The 22,457-nt window shown below is 44.2% G+C and overlaps 1 protein-coding gene across 1 annotated transcript in view; it reads right to left on the reverse strand.

The window, feature by feature from the left end:
• The window catches only part of LOC139175780 (myosin-7), a 64,001-nt gene that overhangs the window by 11,964 nt on the left and 29,580 nt on the right, over positions 1–22,457 (reverse strand). Inside the window, exons 18-32 of the mRNA XM_070767063.1 lie at positions 20,593–20,710; positions 18,627–18,750; positions 15,942–16,078; positions 12,519–12,774; positions 11,650–11,892; positions 11,196–11,372; positions 10,265–10,410; positions 9,421–9,511; positions 8,204–8,593; positions 7,335–7,461; positions 5,107–5,225; positions 4,818–5,014; positions 2,042–2,225; positions 1,038–1,203; positions 835–959 (exon numbers count right to left, since the gene is read on the reverse strand). Of these exons, the coding sequence (XP_070623164.1) occupies positions 835–959; positions 1,038–1,203; positions 2,042–2,225; positions 4,818–5,014; positions 5,107–5,225; positions 7,335–7,461; positions 8,204–8,593; positions 9,421–9,511; positions 10,265–10,410; positions 11,196–11,372; positions 11,650–11,892; positions 12,519–12,774; positions 15,942–16,078; positions 18,627–18,750; positions 20,593–20,710 (2,600 nt within the window). The remainder of the gene's footprint in view (positions 1–834; positions 960–1,037; positions 1,204–2,041; positions 2,226–4,817; positions 5,015–5,106; positions 5,226–7,334; positions 7,462–8,203; positions 8,594–9,420; positions 9,512–10,264; positions 10,411–11,195; positions 11,373–11,649; positions 11,893–12,518; positions 12,775–15,941; positions 16,079–18,626; positions 18,751–20,592; positions 20,711–22,457) is intronic.

The raw sequence follows: 22,457 nt of genomic DNA on the forward strand, positions 1-22,457 counted from the left end.
AGGAACTCAACTGAAAACAAAATGGCAGAGGAACTCAACTGAAAACAAAATAGCGGAGGAACTCAACTGAAAACAAAATGGCAGAGGAACTCAACTGAAAACAAAATGGCAGAGGAACTCAACTGAAAACAAAATGGCAGAGGAACTCAACTGAAAACAAAATAGCGGAGGAACTCAACTGAAAACAAAATGGCAGAGGAACTCAACTGAAAACAAAATGGCGGAGGAACTCAACTGAAAACAAAATGGCAGAGGAACTCAACTGAAAACAAAATGGCAGAGGAACTCAACTGAAAACAAAATGGCGAAGGAACTCAACAGAAAACAAAATGGCAGAAGAACTCAACTGAAAACAAAATGGCGGAGGAACTCAACTGAAAACAAAATGGCAGAGGAACTCAACTGAAAACAAAATGGCAGAGGAACTCAACTGAAAACAAAATGGCAGAGGAACTCAACTGAAAACAAAATGGCGGAGGAACCCAACTGAAAACAAAATAGCGGAGGAACTCAACTGAAAACAAAATGGCAGAGGAACTCAACTGAAAACAAAATGGCAGAGGAACTAAACTGAAAACAAAATGGCGGAGGAACTAAACTGAAAACAAAATAGCGGAGGAACTCAACTGAAAACAAAATGGCGGAGGAACTCAACTGAAAACAAAATGGCGGAGGAACTCAACTGAAAACAAAATGGCAGAAGAACTCAACTGAAAACAAAATGGTGGAGGAACTCAACTGAAAACAAAATGGCGGAGGAACTCAACTGAAAACAAAATGGCAGAGGATTTGAGTTGAGGGCGCTGGTTTTCCATAGCCCAAAGGACTTCTCACCTCAGCTTCTTCGAGAGCAGACTGCAGCTCCATCTTCTCAGCCTCCAGCCCCTTCCGCGCCTTCTCGAGTTCATGGATGGTCTTGCCGGTGCTTCCAAGCTGCTCGGTGAGATCCGAAATCTCCTCTGTACGAAAAGAAAAGAAAACGTTGGAAACGGGACCCAAAAATAAGGAGGCTCTGGACGTGAAAGAGACGGACCCACCTTGCAAGTTCTTGTTCTCCCTCTTGATGGTCTCCAGATGTTCCAGAGATTCCTCGTAGGCGTTCTTCAACTTGAAGAGCTCCGTGCTGAGGGATCGGGCCTCTTTCTGAGATGACTCCAGCTCAGTTTGGGACTCCTCAAACTTTTGCTTCCACTCTGATAAGATCTAGGATGGAGGGAGGAGGAGGAGGAGGAAGAGGAGGAGATGGAGGAGGAGGAAAACGAGAAAGTGGAGCAGGGGAGAATCAGAAGAATGATGAAAAGGAGAAAGGAGAAAGAGAAGGATAAGAAAAGGAGGAAAAAGAGGAGGAGAAGGAAAGGAGGAGAAAGAGGAGGAGTTGGAGGAGGAGGAAAATGAGAAAATGGAGCAGGGGAGAATCAGAAGAATGACGAAAAGGAGAAAGAGAAGATAAGAAAAGAAAAGGAGGAGAAAGAGAAGGAAGAGGAGGAGGAGAAGGATCAAGATGAAGAAGAGGAGAAAGAGAAGAGTAGAAGAATGAGGAGAAGGAGAAAAGTAGGAGGATGAGGTTGATGAGAAAGAGAAGAAGAGGAGGAGGGAGGAGGAGGAAGAGAAGGAAGAAGAAGAGGAGGAGGAAGAGGAGGAGGAGGAAGAGTCTTATGACCTCTTGCAGTGTCCCTGTGATCACATGATCAAAATTTGGACATTTGGCAACTGATTCGTATTTATGATGGTGTCCTAGGGTCACACGATCCCCTTTTCTGACTTTCTGGCAAGCAAACCACATTCACATAACAACCATGTCCTTCCCTTAACGACTGCAGTTATTCACTTAACGACTGTGACAAGAAAGGCGGCAAAATGGGGCCAAAACCCACATCAAAAATGTCTCACTCAGCAATGGGAATATGGGACTCAATTGTGGTTGTAAATCACGGACAACTGGTGGTCCCTTATCTTCCCCAAAGAGTTGGATTTTCTACATCGTAAGATTTTTCCCCACCCATAACCCTCTGCTCTTTTTCTCCCATGTTCCCCCAGGTACTTTGTCGAAGTTCCTTTGCTTCTTGTCCAGAGCCGCTGCGGCCGCGTTCGAACGCTCCACGTCCACCATGAGGTCTTCGATCTCGTTCTGCAGGCGGTGTTTGGTCTTCTCCAGCGAGGAACACTTGGCGTTCACCGCCTCCACCGCTTCTTCAGCATCCTGAAGCCGCTGGGCCAGCTTCTTCCTGGTAGGTGAGGAGACACCCCGATATTACTCAGCCTCCACCCCAATACTATAATGATCAGACCTGGGCAAGACGCGGCCCGAGGGCCGGACGTGGCCCGCTTGCTGTCTGTGACCGGCCCGCGGAGGTTGCTCCAACTTTTCTAGATAAGAACCAGGTGTTCAAGATATAATATAATATATAATATATAATATAATATAATGTATAATATATAATTAATATATAATATATAATATAATATATAATATGTAATATATATGTTGTGGTTGGCTCTGGCCCAGCTCCTGCCCCAGGGAATGTGGAGGTGGATGCAGGGGAAACTTCAACATGTCACAGGCCTGTGTTATTGCCGACAGAGTCAGTTCAGAGTTTAGTTTCCTCGGACGCAGAAGAAGGTGGGAGTGACTTGGAAGAGGGGGGCTTGGCACACAGCCCAGGCAGTCACTCTCCCTTATCTTCCGTTGATTCGGATGAAGACATCTTGGACCCACGCAAGGGTAGAATTATGCGTAGAAGAGACCAAGTAAGGTCATATTACAGGAGATAAGAGAGGCCACTTGTGTTTGGGTGGGGCTCCAGTAATTAGGGCTGCTGCTATAAATAGCAGCGTGTGGGTTTGGCCATTGTGGAAGAGTATCTGATCGCAGTTCTTCAGGAATTGTGTGTTGCTGTTTTCTGGACTTTGTTGATTTTTCACGCCTTTGAAACCAAAGCAGAACAACGTGTGTGTGTGTGTCTCACTTCGTTGGAAGAAGAAGGGGTGTGAAGTTTCTTCACAGCTGCTGGCTAAATACTTAATGACTGCTTAAGGGAAATCGTACAGGCTACCCGTTTGTTTTGGGACGAGTGGTCTTTGCAATACAAAAAGAGTGCTTCTTTTATTTTGAATTTTGTGATAAAGAACATTGTTTTGAATTTTCAAATGTGTGTGTGTCTGAAATTTGTACCCTTGAATTTTCGGGAGGCTCCTACCAGAGAGCCCGGCAGAACAATATAATATATAATATATAATATATAATATATAATATATAATATATAATATATAATATATAATATATAATATATAATATATAATATATAATATATAATATATAATATATAATATATAATATATAATATATAATATATAATATATAATATATAATATATAATATATAATATATAATATATAATATATAATATATAATATATAATATATAATATATAATATATAATATATAATATATAATATATAATATATAATATAATTATAATATATAATATAATTATAATATATAATATAATTATAATTTATAATTATAATTATAATTAACTCAGTTCTACCCAATAATACACAGTATTTGGTAGAACTGAGTTAATTTTATTACTCCAGCCCTCTAAAACCATCCCAATTTCTCATGCGGCCCTGTGGCAAAATTAATTGCCCACCCCTGATAATGATGATGGACACCCAGGGATGAACTGGGAGGCGGGACCATCATTTGGGCATCTACGGGTAAACAACCCAGCTTCTGAGGGAAAGGGAAAGGGGGGAAGTTGGGATGGGGCGGAAGGAAGCCATCTTGGATGGAGCAGTAGACGGACACAATGTGCGGGGGCCCGGTGAAATTTTGCTTCTGCGCATGCACAGGAAGCAAAATCTTACAAAAGGACGAGAGAGAGACAGAGAGTGATATTTTGGTGATTTTTTTGCTTATGTGCGTACACAAAAAATTGCTCAAATCTCACACACACGCACATCCTCTCACAAGATTTTACTTCCTGCACCCTGTGTCTGAGGAACAGGGCGGCATAGAAATTTAATACATAAATAACAATTGCACTGGGGCATGCATGCGCACACAATGGCGCCACAGAGTTGTGCGCGCAGCTCCATTTTCGCCACCGGTGCATAGAGTGGCTACTGTACCAGCTAGCAACCCAATACTGCAACGTTCTCTACATGGGGCTACCTTTGAAAAGTGTTCAGAAACTTCAGATCATGCAGAATGCGGCCGCGAGAGCTATCGTGGGGCTCCCTAGATCCGCCCATGTTTCTACAATACTCCGTGGCCTGCACTGGCTGCTGATCGGCTTCCGGTCACAATTCAAAGTGTTGGTAATGACCTTTAATGCCCTACATGGCATGGGACCAGAATACCTCTGGAACCGCCTCCTACCGCACGAATCCCAGCAGCCAATAAGGTCCCACAGAGTTGGCCTTCTCCGGGTCCCGTCGACCAAACAATGTCATTTGGCGGGCCCCAAGGGAAGAGCCTTCTCTGTGGCAGCCCTGACCCTCTGGAATCAACTCCCCCCGGAGATTAGAACGGCCCCCACACTCCTTGTCTTTCGCAAGTTGCTCAAGACCCACCTATATCGCCAGGCATGGGGGAATTAAGACATCTCCCCCAGGCTTTCTTATATTTTATGTTTGGTAAGTATGTGTTGTATGGTTTTTAAATTGTTGGGGTTTTTAAATGTAATTTTATTATTAGATTTGTTCCATTGTTATACTGTTTTTATTATTGTTGTGAGCCGCCCCGAGAGGGGCGGCATACAAATCTAATAAATTGAATTGAATTGAATTGAATAATGAATGGAGCCACTCACTTGGCCTCCTCCAGTTCCTCCGTTCTCTGGATGGCGTCTGTCTCGTATTTGGTTCTCCACTGGGCCACCTCCGAGTTGGCCTTGGAGAGCGAACGCTGGAGCTCAGCCCGGGCCTCCGTTTCTTCTTCGTACTGTTCCCTCAGAAGGTCGCAGTCGTGGCGGGCGGACTGGAGCGCGTGGGCCAAAGCATTCTTGGCCTAGAAGTGGAGAAGAATGGAGATACAGTTTCAATGCCTTGTTCTTGCCCTCCCTCTCTCAGTTTGTCCCTCAGCCTCCACGCGTCTCCTGCCTTTGCTTCTTCCTCAAGTTGCCTCTTCAGATCTTCTAGCTGCTGGGTGTACGTCAACTTTCCTCGGGTCAACTGGCTGATCAAAGCTTCTTTCTCATCCAACTGGCGGGACAATTCGCCTGGAATAAAAACATAGGCAAAGGAGAATTAATTAATTAGTTAATTAGTTCATTCATTCATTCATTCATTCACTTGATTTATATGCCGCCTTTTTCCGTAGACTCAGGGCGGCTTACAATGTCATCTTCAGGCTGGTGCTTTTGTCCTCGTGTTCGCCCTGGCACAAGGACAAAAGCACCAGCCTGAAGATGACGAGTGGAACCTCGTCGAAACATCACCAGAAATCTCTGAAACTTCTGAGTTCTGGTTTTATCCCATGTAATATTTTGAGCGTCTATGCATATTTTTGTGCTGCTTTGAATATAGTTTGTTTGCAATTGCCATTTGTTCCTTATAAATAGTGGTAGGGGGTGGAGATTTGGTTTAAATGTTGCAAGTAGAATGGGTGGCTGTGTTTTAATGATTTGATTGGTTGGTGGAGACACATTTAGTTAAATGATTGACATGGTGATGATTGTGATATGTTTTTTTGGTTAGGGCTGTCTTCCAAATTTCTGGTAGGCGGGACGTGTCATCACGTTTATTCATACTGAGGGGGTGTTTTTCTATCTCTATGGCTTCCATGATTATTCTTTTATATACGTGTTCTGTTTTGGAGAATAATTTAGTTTTTTCGAAGTCAATTTCATGCCCTGTTTTTTTAATGTGCTGGAAAAGGGAGGAAGTTTTTTCTTCTTTTTTGATTTCATTTTTATGTTCTGCAATGCATGTGTTTATTCTTCGATTAGTTTGTCCAATGTATGTGGCTGCATACATGTTTTTATTTTATTTATTTATTTATTTATTTATTTATTTGTTTGTTTGTTTGTTTGTTTGTTTGTTTGTTTGTTTATTTGATTTGTATGCCGCCCCTCTCCGTAGACTCGGGGCGGCTCACAACACAATAAAACAATTCATGACAAATCTAATAATTTAAAAACATTTTAAAAACCCCATTATTAAGCAGACATACATCCAAACATACCATGCATAAATTGTATAGGCCTGGCGGGAGATATCTCAATTCCCCCATGCCTGGCGGCAAACGTGGGTTTTAAGGAAAGGCAAGGAGGGTGGGTACATTCCTTGGTTTTCAAGTTGGATTTTGTCTTTTGGGTTTCTTAAGATGTTGGATATTTTCTGATTAGTGACAAATGATGTTTTGATATTATCTTTGTGGAGAATTTTGCTAATTTTGTCCATGGTGCCTTTAGTGTAAGGGAGGAGGGTGGTGCCATTATCCTGTTCTTTGTCTTAGTTTTTGGGGCACTTATCAATTTGAAGAAAGACAACAATAGAATCATCCTCCCAGCAGACAAAGGAAACTCCACAGTGGTGATGAACACACCAGACTACAAAGAAAAACTATCCATCCTACTACAAAGCCCTGCTTACAATGAAACCCAAAAGAGAAATTTCCTGACAGTGAGAGCAATCCATCCCTGGACCAGAAGTTGCCTTCGGAAGTTTTGGGAGCTTCATCCCTGGAGGTTTTCAAGAAGAGACTGGATTGCCACCTGTCAGAAATGGTGTAGGGTCCCCTGCTTAGGCTGGGGGGATGGACCTGATGATCTACAAAGTCTCTTCCAACTCTGATAATCTGTAATCTATAATCTATCAGGGTGGAAACTCATAATGGCTATAAAACAGGCAGGTCACATTGCTGACTTGATTTTATGATGATGATGATTATTTGCAGTGGTCGTTAAGAGAAACATTGGTCATTAAGTGAATCTGTGGCATTAAGCAAACATCATGGTTATTGTGAATCATTAAAAAACATGGTCACAGGATCGTGGGAGGGTAAAAATGACCACCAATGGACCATGATGATTGAGCGTCCATGTGGTCACGTGACTATGCGGTGGGGTGAAAGGGTTGACCATTAGAACTTCAAATCCAGGTCATTGGTGTCCTCCAGGTAGGTCTATCAGAACCTATAGTTTCCAGAAAACATAAGTAAGATAGTTCTGTAACTATATGTATTCAGACAGATTATTCCTCAGGTTTAGTTATCTCCAAGAAAGATTGTGAAGATTTGTTGGTCAAAATGGACAATTTTGGAAAAAGAAGACCAAGAGGATGATTGAGAGTTCTTGAAGATAAGTGTAGAGTTCTCCATTACTTACCGTTCTCGGTTTGGAGCTTGGCTCGCTGCGTGGTGAGATCATGGACCATACGTTGAGACTCTTCAGACTTGGCCCGGTGCTCATTCATTTGGTCTTCAAAGGTCCGACACATCTTCTCCAGGTTGGCCTACAAAAAGAAGACAGGGTGAAAAAATTAGAGATTTAAATATGGGGTGGATGGATGGATGAGAGGATGGATGGATGGATGGATGGATGGATGGATGGAAGGAAGGAAGGAAGAAGGGATGCATGGATGGATAGATGGAAGGAAGGAAGGATGGTTGGAATGATAAGGAAGGAAAGATGGAAGGATGGATGATTGAATGGATGGGTGGATGGAAGGAAGGAAGGAAGGATGGAAAGGAGGAAGAAAGGAAGGAAAGAGGGAAGGATGGATGGATGGATGGAAGGATGGAAGAAAAGGAAGGAAGGAAGGAAGGGTGGGTGGATGGAGAAACAAAACATTTTGTCTTGACAATCATTGAACAACAATTCCTATCATCCTTCCAAACATGGCTCAGCTGGTTGAGGATGATGAAAGTTACAACCACGCCATGCCATGATGACAGATTTTAAAAAAAGAGAAGTACCATGGAATGACGTTCAAAGGAAAAAAACCCAAGAAGGTTGAGTAAAAAAATTCAGATCTTTAAGAACCAAAACAGTGAGAAGTAAATCTGGTCCAGATGTGGGAACAATTCATATTCTCCTCATCTTTTGGGCCTTTCCCCCCTTCCAAATTAATCATCACCGTGTCTCCTGCTCCGTCTCCAAAACCCAACCTTGTCCACAAGTCTAGATTATCCCACATCCCACTTCTAAGGGGCAGCTCCAATGAGGGTCCCACCATTTCTTCACGAAAGTCTGACCTTGGCTTTCGCGAGCTGCTCCATGTTGGAAGCCATGTCGTCGACCTCTAGCTTCAGCTCGCTCTTCTCCTTCTCCAGCTTCTGCTTCACCCGCTGCAGGTTGTCGATCTGCTCGCCCAGCTCGGCCACCGAATCCGCGTGCTTCTTGCGCAGGGTGGCCGCCGTGGCCTCGTGCTGCAGCGTGGCCTCTTCCAGGTCACGGCGCATCTTCTGGAACTCGGCCTCCCGCTTCTTGTTCATCTCGATCTGCACCGAGGTGGCCCCGCCGGCTTCCTCCAGGCGCTCGCTGATCTCCTCCAGTTCTCGCGAAAGCTCAGACCGCTGTTTTTCTACCTTGGCGCGGGCCGTGCGCTCCGCCTCTAATTCTTCCTCCAGTTCTTCAATCCGTGCCTGGGTCGGGGAGAAGGAGGACATTAATAGGTCAAAAAGTGGATTTTAATTTAAATTAATTTAAATTTAGACTAAAAATTAATCTGACATCTCCAGAGGACGGCAGTTAATCCAAGGCCAGTACTCATAGGCAACGAATAGGGCGGCCATTACCCTTGTAGCACGGCGGCCATCTTATTGACCTTTTTCTTGGATGGGTGGTCATTTTGACTGACTTTTGCAGGCCAGGTGGCCATTTTACAACCAGCGCTCTCCCGCGTCAATCCCAAATTCCTAAGTTTCCAGAGAAAGACGTCGAAAATGTCTTTTAAAAAATGTCCTGGAGAACCAATAATTTAGGTAGAACCCAACTAGATTAGAAGTTCTCAACTACTTCAGCCTACGAGGACCTTATGATTTTGGTATCATGGCCACTGATTGGTGGAAACAAAGAATGGTACCAAGGAGAATCCTGGTACTTATGGACACCATGTTAGATATTCTAAACCAGAGATGTCAAACTCAAGGGCTAGATGGGCCAGATGCGGCCCACAATGTAGTTAGATGTGGCCTACAAGGCTGACCTGGTCTACTCAATGCAGAGAGGAAAGATCGAGCCAAGTTAGCTTCATCCAATCTACCCAATGTGAAGAGGAAAGATGCCAGAATTTGGGGAGTGGTGTCAAACTGGCCATGTCCACCCAGTAGGCTGTTCCATTCTCCCCGAGGTCAACCACAGTCCTGACGTGGCCCTCAATGAAAACTGAGTTTGACGCCCCTATTCTAGACCTTTGATCGAGATTTTTTTTTAAGAGAAACCACACCGATGTAGACTTAGACTTTGTTACCTGTAACTCTTTGAGTTTCTTCTGTAACTGGGCAGCCAAGGATTGCTCATCTTCAATTCTAGCATTCAAGGCATTCAGTTCAAAATCTTTCCTGTGAATCAGAAAGGAAGAAACCGGGTCAGATCCATCGGTAAAGAGACGGACAACATCTTACACGTCCTTAACTAGGTGTTGTGACCCGCCAGTAGCTAGTGAACCCGGTAGCAGATTCAGACAGTGAGGAAGTTGGGAGGAATATGGGCCAGTCCTGGAGTAGTACTCTGCATTGAAGGCAGAGATGGAGCCAGGGCTGTCTGACAGTTATCAGCTGCCTCCGGAGTCAGACATCAGTGAGGCAGACGAATGGCTGGAGCCTGTTCCCACTCTACGTATGTGTAGAATTGCCAGAGGAACATGGGTCAACTTGGGAGTAAGGCCACAAGGTGATTGGCCCCTCCCAGAGGAACTAAAAGGGTAGAAAATGGGGAGGGGAATTTGCAGGAGACAATTAGCTCGCTTAGTTAGTTCATTCCTGCATTCCTGCCAAGTATTGTGGCCCGTCTGAAAGATATCCTTGGAACAAACTTCCAGCAGACGTAGTTGGTAAATCAACTGTAACTGAATTCAAACATGCCTGGGATAAACATAGATCCATCCTAAGATAAAATACAGAAAATTGTATAAGGGCAGACTAGGTAGACCATGAGGTTTTTTTCTGCCATCAATCTTCTATGTTTCTATGTTTCTATATTTGGCCTGGCCACTCTCCAAGTCTGATAAAGGTCTTGTAATTGTGAACTATCTTGAAAGACTTTGGGAGAGGAAAGACTTGGCTGGATAGGAATTCGAAGGGCAAGAGGCCTACTTTTTCAGCTTTTCATCAAGTTGTTGCTTGTCGTTCTCCAAATCCATGATGCTTTCTTGGGCCAGTTTCAAATCTCCTTCCAGCTTCCTCTTGGCCCGCTCAAGGTCCATGCGGATCTTCTTCTCCTGTTCCAAGGAGCCTTCCAGCTGTCAGGCCAAGAAAAAACAATAAATCAGCTAGGTCAATCCTGTAGGAGTTGGATTGGAAGTCTTTGAGGTCCCTTCCAGCACCCTGGTTCTATGTTCTAGCATTATGATGGTGAACCTATGGCACACGTGCCAGCTGATTTTGGATCTTGGGGAATGCCGTTTCGTCCTCCGGAGGGGTTTTTTTTTGCACTCTGGAGCTTCAGGAAGCTTCCCTGAAACCCAGAGTGCAAAAAATCGCCCAAGAGGCAAAGCAGAAGTTCAGAAAAACAGACTTCCGGTTTCCCTGTTGTGTTGTTTTTGCACTCCAGAGACTTCAGCTTCCAGAAACCCCAGAGTGCAAAAAACAGCACAACAGGCAAACCAGAGGTTTGGAAAATGGACTTCCAATTTCCCTGTTGTGTTGTTTTTTGCACTCCGGAGACTTCAGCTTCCTGAAGCCATGGAATGCAAAAAAAAACGCCCAACAGGCAAACCAGAAGTTCGGAAAAACAGACTTCTGTTTTGTCCATTGTGCTGTTTTTCGCACCCTGCAGGCTTCATGCGTGGTGATGGCAGAATTGTGCGCATGCGCAGCACAGAGGGGTGCGAATGCACGGGAGGGAGGGAATGGGTGTGGGCACATGTGCACATACTAGCACACACACACATATTCCCTTTTGACAGGAGACAAAAAAGGTTTTCCATCACTATTTTAGTATCTTTTCACCAGGAAGTTTTCATGTTTCTTTAGGAAAACATGGAACGGGAAAAATTTATGGTACTCACAAAGTTAGTGTACTTACATCATCCACCTGTTGTTCCAGTTTGACCTTGGCTTTGGTCAGCGTGTTGACCTTGTCTTCTTCCGCTTGAAGGTCATCCAGAGCTTGCTGGTGGGCCTCTTGGAGAGCTTTCTTTTCTTTGGTTAGCTTGACGATGATTTCATCCAAACCAGCCATTTCTTCGGTCAGGTTCTTCACCTGTGGTCATATCACAATACAGAAACATCACAACACAGAAACATCGCGCATGTACACGAAACAAAAAATACGCTACCAGAGCGGTTGCACACAAATTGCACAATCTGGCACCCGCTACTGGTACGCAGTTCGCTACCACACCGGAAGCAACCCACTACTGTTCCCCGCGCCTCCACGTTCAACATTTCCATGTACAGTGGCCCCAACCAATGTTCCCGATATCCCCTTGGCTACCTAACAGACTTTGGATTCCATGCCACGTCAAATCCATCGTTACCTTGTTCTCGGTGGCATGCTTCTCCTTCTCCACTTTGGCCAAGGTCAACTCCAAGTCATCAATATCCTTCTTGAGCTCCGAACATTCGTCTTCCAACTTCCGCTTCTTGGCGGTCAGTTCAGCATTCATCTCCTCTTCGTCTTCAAGCCGTTCGGTCATCTCTTTCACTTTGGCCTCCAGCTGGATCTTGTTTTTGATCAGCTGGTCACAGCGTTCCTCAGCATCATTCAGATTGTCTTGCTCCTAAAGGGGGAAGGAAGAGAGATGAAGACTAGACTAACAGTTAAACTAAAACAGAGGTTGGCAACCTTAAACACTCAGAGAGCCATTTGGACCTATTTGCCCACAGAAAGGAAAACACCGGGAGCCACAAAACTCTTCCCGTGCATATTTCATGAGCAGCCATAAAACTAACTGAATTAAAGATTCTGGTTTTTTCTGAAACTTTTCTTTTCTTGGATTTATCCAGGGTTGACCTATCGGAGGCCGAAAAGCTTAACAAATTGTGTGTCGATAGGTGTTGCACATGGGCAGTTGAGACACATATTTTGAGCGACAGGGAGCCGCAGCAGAGGGATGAAACAGCCACATGTGGCTCCAGAGTGACTTACCCTCAATTCAGTGTGACTTACTCCCAGGTAAGTGGGTAGAGCAGCCTTCCCCACCAATAGCTGGCTTGCAGCTTATAATAAGTAAAATAATAAATATTAACACTAAAATTTCATTGGGGCCTAGTTTGGAGAGTTGGGTGTAAGTGAAATGTTTACTTCTACACAGGGGCAGGTGGCGGGGAGGGGCTAGCAAAAATAATTGAGAAACACTGACTTAACACGACCACCTAGTCGCAAGGAGGACCCTCTGCGGCTTACCGTCTGAACTTGCAATTGTAGGTCGTTCTTCTCCTGCACTAAGGAGACCATCTTCTCCTCTAGCTCCTTCCGACGGGCTTCCGACTTCTCCAAGGCCTCTTTCAACTTGGCCAACTCGTCCTTCATGGCCACCAACTCTTTCTCCGTCTCGGCGCTCTTCAACAGAGGCTTGATCTTGAAGAACAACTTCATCCAGGGCCAGTTCTTCACCACCATGAAAGCCCGGATGTTGTACTGGATCACCAGCAGGGATTCCCTGCAAAAGAAGGGGAGGAGAGGATCATCAGGCCAAAGGATCTCGGTTTCATTAGGCTTTCCCACGCGCTGATGATGTTACCCAACATGGTAAGGAGATGTCTGCAATGAAACAAACCAAGCTTGGACAACCCCAAGAACCCAATCATTCAAGCTGAGCTACAGACATTCTCAAGTCTGAGAACTTCTCCGTTCCATAAACATCACAGATCTGGGTGGACAAGGAGCAACTGTAAAATCTGTCTGCTACCAATTCTGCACCCACGCGGCACTAAAAAATGAAATAGTTTGAAGCCCTTCAAGTCTGCAAAGGTAAGTAGAACAGTGAAGATTAGCTAGAAAGCCAGTGATTCTAGCTAATATAAACTGCGTGTCACAGCTGATCGTCGGAAATACCGATTCGCCCAGATCGGTAGCATTTTTTTTTACTAGTTCGGGTGAACCGGTCTGAACTAGTAGCATTTTACTCCTGAGAAGAAGCTATTTCATACTTTCAAATCTGGAGGCATCTCTTTCTTCCTATCAATCTGGAAGCTACTTCAAAATAAGGAGTATCTTCCTTATTCTTGTGTTCCCCAAATTACCATATTTTTCAGAGTATAAGATGCACCTTTTTACCCGCTCCAAAAGAGGGTGAAAACTTGAGTTTTTACACTGAATATTGTTGTTGTTGTTGTTGTTGCTGCTGCTGTTCTTGTTGTTGTTATTATTATTATTTATTAGATTTGTATGCTGCCCCTCTCCGAAGACTCACAACAAGAATACAAAATACAAATCCAATGATTAAAAGAGGAAAACAGTTAAAAACCATTGATTTAAAAACACTCATACAACCCACACAAACCGTACATAAAACAGAGAGGCCGAGGGGAATCAATTTCCCCATGCCTGGTGGCAAAGGTGAGTTTTTAGGAGTTTATGAAAGGCAAGGATGGTGGGGGCAGTCCTAATCTCCAGGGGGAGGGTCAGGGCTATCACAGAGAAGGCTCTTCTCCTGGGTCCTGCCAGACAACATTGTTTTGTCGACGGGACCCGGAGAAGGCCAACTCTGTGGGACCTAACCGGTCGCTGGGATTCATGAGGCAGAAGGCGGTCCCGGAGATATTCTGGTCCGATGCCATGTAGGGCTTTATAGGTGATGACCAACACTTTGAATTGTGACCAGAAACTGATCGGCAACCAATGCAGACTGCGGAGTGTTGATGTGACGTGAGCATATCTGGGGAAGCCCATGATTGCTCTCGCAGCTGCATTCTGCATGATCTGAAGTTTCTGAACATTCTTCAAAGGTAGCCCCATGTAGAGAGCGTATGTAGAATGTAGCCTCACTACCCAGCCACCCCCTCCCTTTGGCCTCTGCCTCCCAGCAATTTACCATCTTGCAGCAAAGAGCGCAGAGCCTGTTAAGCCAAGCAACTGATTAGCAGTTTTCCGAGGCAAGCCATGCACTAAAATGAAAGTGAAAGTAAAGTGCAACTTTAGCTGCAAGGAGGCAAATTGGGAGAGAGAAAGAGGCAGAGGCAGAATTTTATTTTCTTGTGCTAATTGGTTGCTGAATTTGGATGCAAGGAGGTAAATCAAAATCTATAAATGCCTATTCAAATTATTAGACTTATTTTTTTAAAGACTGCTTTATTAATGTTCTAGACAAGTAAGCAAAATGAAGAAGCTTTTTAAAATAAATGCTTGATTTGAAAAGGCCCAGTGCTTTTGTATTTCCTTTCAAATAGCAGAGAATAATGTACAATTCCTGAAAGCCACACCAATTTTAACTGCATCTGTACAAGTATAGTCTGAAATGTAACAGTGTCCTGTTTAGTATTAAGATAAGGCAGCTGAGCTAAACCCTGACTTAGTCATGTTTGGAGTAGATCTATTTAAATAACTGGGAGGAGTTAGTGTGACTACATTTAATAAAACTTGCCGGCTTTAATATACTTGCCATCATGTATATTTCTCCAATTCTTTGCTATTTATATGGGTCAGGCACACAGGTACAGAAATACACATCGAACAGTGTAGACCCTCTGTGCTGCTGGATGGATGCTGAGAGGGAAATTGCTGGGAGGTAGAGGCAGATTTTTCCCCTTAGTTTTCCTCCCAAAAAAACTATGGTGTGTCTTATACTCTGAAAAATACAGTATTGGGAAGGGAAACAGAAGTTGGTGGACCAAACACATTAGAGAAACATCTTTTGGCTGTGGCGAGGGGGACGTTTGCCCATGTTCGCCTGGTGTACCAGTTGCGGCCCTATCTGGACCGGGAGTCACTGCTCACAGTCACTCATGCCCTCATCACCTCGAGGTTCGACTACTGTAACGCTCTCTACATGGGGCTACCTTTGAAAAGTGTTCGGAAACTTCAGATCGTGCAGAATGCAGCTGCGAGAGCAATCATGGGCTTCCCCAAATATGCCCATGTTACACCAACACTCCGCAGTCTGCATTGGTTGCCGATCAATTTCCGGTCAAAGTTCAAAGTGTTGGTTATGACCTATAAAGCCTTTCATGGCATTGGACCAGATTATCTCCGGGACCGCCTTCTGCCGCCTGAATCCCAGCGACCGGTTAGGTCCCACAGAGTTGGCCTTCTCCGGGTCCCGTTGACTAAGCAATGTCGTTTGGCGGGACCCAGGAGAAGAGCCTTCTCTGTGGCAGCCCCGACCCTCTGGAACCATCTCCCCCCAGATATCAGAGTTGCCCCCACCCTCCTTGCCTTTCACAAGCTCCTTAAAACCGAACTCTGTCATCAGGCATGGGGGAATTGAAATTTCCTTTCCCCCTAGGCTTATAGAATTTATACATGGTATGTTTGTATGTATGAATGGTTCTTTAAATTGGGATTTTTTATATTGTTTTTAATAGTAGATTTGTTTACATTGTCTTTTTATATTGTTGTTAGCCACCCCGAGTCTTCGGAGAGGGGCGGCATACAAATCTAATAAATACAAATACAAACCCTCCCATCATCCATTCCCATCCTCCAAATCATGACAAGGCCACCAGAATCAGGAATCCAGCCCACAACAGCAGACGTGGGTTTATGTTTGAACCAAGATGAGCGACACGGGAACCATCGCAAGAAGGTCTTTGCAGAGGACCCACCACCAAAAAGGACTTCCGGGTGAGGAAAGAACCATACCCGGGAAAGAGCCACCAATGGACTTACTTCCGTTCCATGATCTTCCTGAATTCTATCCTGGCCAACACACCGCGGGATTGGGCTTGGATGCGAGTGATGATCAGGGAGAGACGCTCGTCTCTCATTTCCTCCAGAAGTCCCAGGAGACCAGCCTTGAAGAACACCTGGAGGGAAGCAGATTAGAACACAGAACAAGGGGGTCAAACTCGATTTCACTGAGGGCCACTTATTTATTTATTTATTCTATCTATCTATCTATCTATCTATCTATCTATCTATCTATCTATCTATCTATCTATCTATCTATCTATCTATCTATCTATTTATTAGATTTGTATGCCGCCCCTCTCCGTAGACTCGGGGCGGCTCACAACACAATAAAACAGTTCATAACAAATGTAATAATTTACAATTTAAAATATTTTAAAAACCCCATTATTAAGCAGACATACATACAAACATACCATACGTAAATTATATAGGCCCGGGGTGAAATATCTCAGTTCCCCCATGCCTGATGACAAAGGTGGGTTTTGAGAAGTTTACGAAAGGCAAGGAGGGTGGGGGCAATTCTAATCTCTGGGGGGAGCTTGTTCCAGAGAGTCGGGGCCGCCACAGAGAAGGCTCTTCCCCTGGGGCCCGCCAACCGACATTGTTTAGTTGACGGGACCTGGAGAAGGCCAACTCTGTGGGACCTAATCGGTCACTGGGATTCGTGCAGCAGAAGGCGGTCTCGGAGATATTCTGGTCCGATGCCATGAAGGGCTTTATAGGTCATAACCAACACTTTGAATTGTGACCGGAAACTGATCGGCAACCAATGCAGACTGTGGAGTGTTGGTGTAACATGGGCATACCTTGGGAAGCCCATGATTGCTCTCGCAGCTGCATTCTCCACAATCTGAAGTTTCCGAACACTTTTCAAAGGTAGCCCCATGTAGAGAGCTTATGTCTTCAGGTGCTTTGGGAAACAGATGGACTCCTTCTCTTCTATGGCAGCCAGGAGTGGGTTCTAACCTATCTCGCTGCAACTCCACTTCTTCCAGTGCTGTGTTGCTGCGCCTCATGAGTGCAAGCTTCCTTCACGCATGCGCACGTGCAGTGCCAATTTTTTTTAAAAAAATTAAAAAGCCAAAAAACAAGATGATAACACATGCGCAGTGCTGAAAACTCAGCTTCTGCACATGCTCAGACGAGGGAGGGGGAGGAATAAAAATAAATAAATTTAAAAAGATGATGGCACCCATGGACCAGCACCGACTGAACCTGGTTCCATGACATCATCATGCTATCACCAGCAGTTTGTTTGTTTGTTTGTTTGTTTGTTTGTTTGTTCGTTCGTTCGTTCGTTCATTCATTTATTCATTCATATATTTATTTATTGGATTTGTATGCCGCCCCTCTCCGTAGATTCGGGGTGGCTAACAACAGTAATAAAAATAGCATATAACAATCCAATATTAAAACAGTTAAAAATCCTTATTATAAAACCAAACATACATACAGACATACCATGTATAAAACTGTAAAGGCCTAGGGGGAAAGAGTATCTCAGTTCCCCCCATGCCTGGCGGCGAAGGTGGGTTTTAAGAAGCTTACGAAAGGCAAGGAGGGTGGGGGCAATTCTAATCTCTGGGGGGAGTTGGTTCCAGAGGGCCGGGGCCGCCACAGAGAAGGCTCTTCCCCTGGGTCCCGCCAAGCGACATTGTTTAGTTGATGGGACCCGAAGAAGACCCACTGTGGGACCTAACTGGCCCCTGGGATTCGTGCAGCAGAAGGCGGTCCCTGAGTTCCGCCTGTCCAGATCAAGTACTAGAAATAATGACTCAATTCACGCAGAGAATCAAAAGCTAGCATAGCACAGCAAAGTATATTTTTGCAAACACAGTTCTGTGCTACAAAAGTTAAGTCATTGGAATGTGAGACTGGCTGCACTGTCTCATTAGCGAGAGATAACAGGAAATCTGGAACACTAGCCAAAGGCTATAAATCTCCTGGCCTGATGTTACTTCTTTGACAAATGTACTCACCGCAGTCCAAAGACGTTTTTCAGCTCAAAACAAAAGCCGGAATCAAGGAGCCAGAGGAATAGGAAAGTCTTTTAGCTCCCAAGCTCTGTCTTCCATTACGAACATTGTCTTTCCATGCCCCCTTTTCCCATGAGTTGTCTTATATACTGCCAGGGTGGCCAAATGTCCCATAGAGATATTTAATGCCTAGACCCTTATCTATAGAGATATTCATGTCTAGCTCACATTCTTCTGACTCTTGCATCTAATATAGGGTCCCAACGTCCCCATTGTCCTCTGACTCAAACACTACCATAGCCAAGGGTTCTACAGTCTCTGGTGGTACCCCAGGTTCTACCTCCCCTTCACTCTCAGACTCAGGCTTAGGATACCCAGATGGACCCAGCTCATTTGCCTCAAAATCTGTGACCAGCTGAGGAAGATGTGGACAACACTCACAACACTACCTAGGATCAAACTCAAAGCCTCCTGATTGTGAGGCGAGAGCTCTGCCACTAGGCCACCACACCACTTCTCCAATTCCTCCAACTGTTCTTTGTATATTTTAGCCTCCAGACCCTCAACCGTATTTGTTGCTCTTCTCAGCACTCTTCTTAAGATGGCCATCGTCGTCTCCTAGAGCCCCTTGAATGAAGCCCATCATCCTTTTCCAAGCTGTGGAGTCTTTCAATTGTCCACTCACCTTGGTGTGTCCAAATTTGTACTGGCTGTGGTCGATGTCCAGGGAGCCCAGAAGTTTCTCTGCCCCCTTCCGGCTGTCAATGAACTGGCCCTCCGGAATGGACGCCGGGTTCAGGATACGGTACCTCAAAAGGAAAAACAATTCGTAAGTCCCTCTCGTTATCCAGTGTACAATGGGGAGAGTCCTCACTTTACGACCATTCATTTTATGACCATTCGACATTACAGCAGGCCTGAAAAAATGGACTTGCAACCATTTTTCATGCTTATGACCGTCGCAGAATCCCCATGGCCACATGATCAAACTTTGACAGTCATGTGGTCACCACTCGTGGCCTTCCCCGTAGGCTTACAACAAGCAAAGCCAAAGGGGAACAATCTGATTCGCTTAACAACGGTGGAGGAAAAGATTGCAAAACGAAGCAAAACTCACTTAACAACCGCTTTGCTTAGCAATGGAAATCCTGGGCTCGGTTTTGGTTGTATATTGAGGACTATATGTAGACGCATTCAAGATATGATTTAAATCTGACAGCTTAAGTCTTTTAAAGAACCGGCAAACCAAAAGACTGAATTTTTTCATTCAGAAAACATTTTTTTTTAAAGAAATAATCACTCCTGCCAACGTAAATAAGAAATCTGGTGCTTTTCACTTTTACCTAGTACAGCTAGTCCTTGACTTAGTTCATTTAGCGACCATTCAAAGTTACAAAAGCAAGAATGGCTACAAGAATGGTGGAAGGTCTTAAGCATAAAACGTATCAGGAAAGATGATGGATGGGACAGAGGGGCGGGAAGGACCGAGAGGCTCAAGCCTCTTTTGGCTTCTGCCGCGGGGCGCTTTTGCGTTTTTGGCTGGGGGGAGGCAGGAGGGCCAGCCTGACCCCCTCTCTCCAGCGCTTAGCTCCCGCTGGGCAAGAGGGCTTGGGAGGCAGGTTCTGCCAGCCACAGGACGATGGCGGGAAAGAGGGGCGGGGAGGACCAGCACCCCCATGCTTAATCCCGCCCCCCAACCACGCCCCTTTCCGCCCCCACTGGGCCATAGAAAAATTGTCTTGCTGAAACTGGTCCCTGGTGGAAAAAACGTTGGGGACCACTGTGTTAAAGGGTTAAATAAGGTTCAGGAGGGAAGTGTTTTTAATAGGAAAGTGAACACAAGAACAAGGGGACACAATCTGAAGTTAGTTGGGGGAAAGATCAGAAGCAATGTGAGAAAATATTATTTTACTGAAAGAGTAGTAGATCCTTGGAACAAACTTCCAGCAGACGTGGTTGGTAAATCCACAGTAACTGAATTTAAACATGCCTGGGATAAACATAGATCCATCCTAAGATAAAATACAGAAAATAGTATAAATGCAGACTAGATGGACCTTGAGGTCTTTTTCTGCCGTCAGACTTCTATGTTTCTATGTTTCTAAGCACTGAAAAATATGCGACTTAGGACTGTTTTTCACGATTTTGACCATGGAGGCCTCGCAATGCTCATGTTATCAAAATTCAGACACTTGAGAACTGACTCATACTTATGACCGTTGAAGTATCTCTGGGCCATCTGATCCCTTTTTTGCAAACCTTCTGACAAGTCAATGAGGGAAGCCAGGTTCGCTTAACAATGATGTTCCTAATTTAACAACGGTGGGGATTCGCTTAACAACTGTGGCAAAGAAGGTCATAAAATGGGGCAAAATTCACTTCGCAAACTTCTCACTTAGCAACAAACAATTTATGACTCAGCTGTGGTCGTAAGTCAAGGACTACCTGCAGCAATTTCTATAACAATGTCTAATTGGTAAACCCCCAAATCAAAGTCTCATTTTTTCCCTACCTTGAGCATAAAGTCCAGAAACGGTTTCCAAGTAGAAAATAAAGTCACTGTGGTTTTTTCCCCCCTTTGATTTATTTTTGGGTGACTTTTCCAAGGGTCTTAAAAAGCCCCTCCCCAAATTCCTGAATTTTAGACTTACCTTTGCCGGAAATCCCCATAGAGGATCCGGTTAGGGAATCCTTTCCGGCAGATACGGATTCCTTCCAACACTCCATTACAACGCAGTTGGTGCATGACCAAAGGATTGTCTATCATGCCTGTGGAAGATGGAGGAAAAAGCTGGTAAGTGCAAAAGTAAGAAGCCAGTCCTCATTGACGAACTAACAGAAAACGATGAGGTGACCTTTTTCTAACAGGATACCATCCATAAATGCTTACCAGTTTGGTATAACCAGACATACAATATAGAAACATAGAAGATTGACGGCATAAAAAGACCTCCTGTTCCATCTAGTCTGCCCTTATACTATTTCCTGTATTTTATCTTAGGATGGATATATGTTTATCCCAGGCATGTTTAAATTCAGTTACTGTGGATTTACCAACCACATCTGCTGGAAGTTTGTTCCAAGGATCTACTACTCTTTCAGTAAAATAATATTTTCTCATGTTACTTCTGATCTTTCCCCCAACTAACCTCAGAATGTGGCCCCTTGTTCTTGTGTTCACTTTCCTATTAAAACACTTCCCTCCTGGACCTTATTTAACCCTTTAACATATATGTTTCGATCGTGTCCCCCCTTTCCCTTCTGTCCTCCAGACTATACAGATTGAGTTCATTAAGTCTTTCCTGATACGTTTTATGCTTAAGACCTTCCACCATTCTTGTAGCCCGTCTTTGGAGCCGTTCAATTTTATCCATCTCTTTTTGTAGGTGGTCTCCAGAACTGAACACAGTATTCCAAATGGGGTCTCACCAGCGCTCTATATAAGGGGATCACAATCTCCCTCTTCCTGCTTGTCATACCTCCAGCTATACTATATCTGGTATATGCATAATTCTGTATTTATCTGTATACATTTATTTGTTCCGTCATATTATGTAGCATATATTGGAGGTGATGACCCTTTGAGACCTGAATGCAATGAACAATGCCGATTACTGTACATTCAAAGTGACAGTAAAGTTATTATTCTATCCCATTCCATTCCATTATTCTGTTCTGCTCTTTCTCTACTCTACATTCCTCTACACCAGTGTTTCCCAACCTTGGCAATTTGAAGATATCTGGACTTCAACTCCCAGAATTCCCCAGCCAGCATTCGCTGGCTGGGAAATTCTGGGAGTTGAAGTCCAGATATCTTCAAGTTGCCAAGGTTGGGAAACGCCGCTCTACACTACTCTACACTATCAGTGGTGGGCAGCAGCCGGTGCGCCCAGGTACACGGCTCCGGTAGAAAATTCCAAGATGCGTGCACAGCTGTGTACCTCCAATGCACCCCCACGTGAGATTTGGTAGTTATCCTTCTTGCTGATCCACACATGCAAACACATACACACACACACACACACACATTATCCTAAATACACTGTACTGTATGTCCGATATGTAAGACAAAGACACATAGAAACATAGAAACATAGAAGTCTGACAGCAGAAAAAGACCTCATGGTCCATGTAGTCTACCCTTATACTATTTTCTGTATTTTATCTTAGGATGGATATATGTTTATCCCAGGCATGTTTAAATTCAGTTACTGTGGATTTATCTACCACGTCTGCTGGAAGTTTGTTCCAAGGATCTACTACTCTTTCAGTAAAATAATATTTTCTCATGTTGCTTTTGATCTTTCCCCCAACTAACTTCAGATTGTGTCCCCTTGTTCTTGTGTTCACTTTCCTATTAAAAACACTTCCCTCCTGGACCTTATTTAACCCTTTAATATATTTAAATGTTTCGATCATGTCCCCCCTTTTCCTTCTGTCCTCCAGACTATACAGATTGAGTTCATGAAGTCTTTCCTGATACGTTTTATGCTTAAGACTTTCCACCATTCTTGTA

This window comes from Erythrolamprus reginae, chromosome Z (genome assembly GCF_031021105.1).
Source record: "Erythrolamprus reginae isolate rEryReg1 chromosome Z, rEryReg1.hap1, whole genome shotgun sequence".
Lineage (NCBI taxonomy): Eukaryota > Metazoa > Chordata > Lepidosauria > Squamata > Dipsadidae > Erythrolamprus > Erythrolamprus reginae.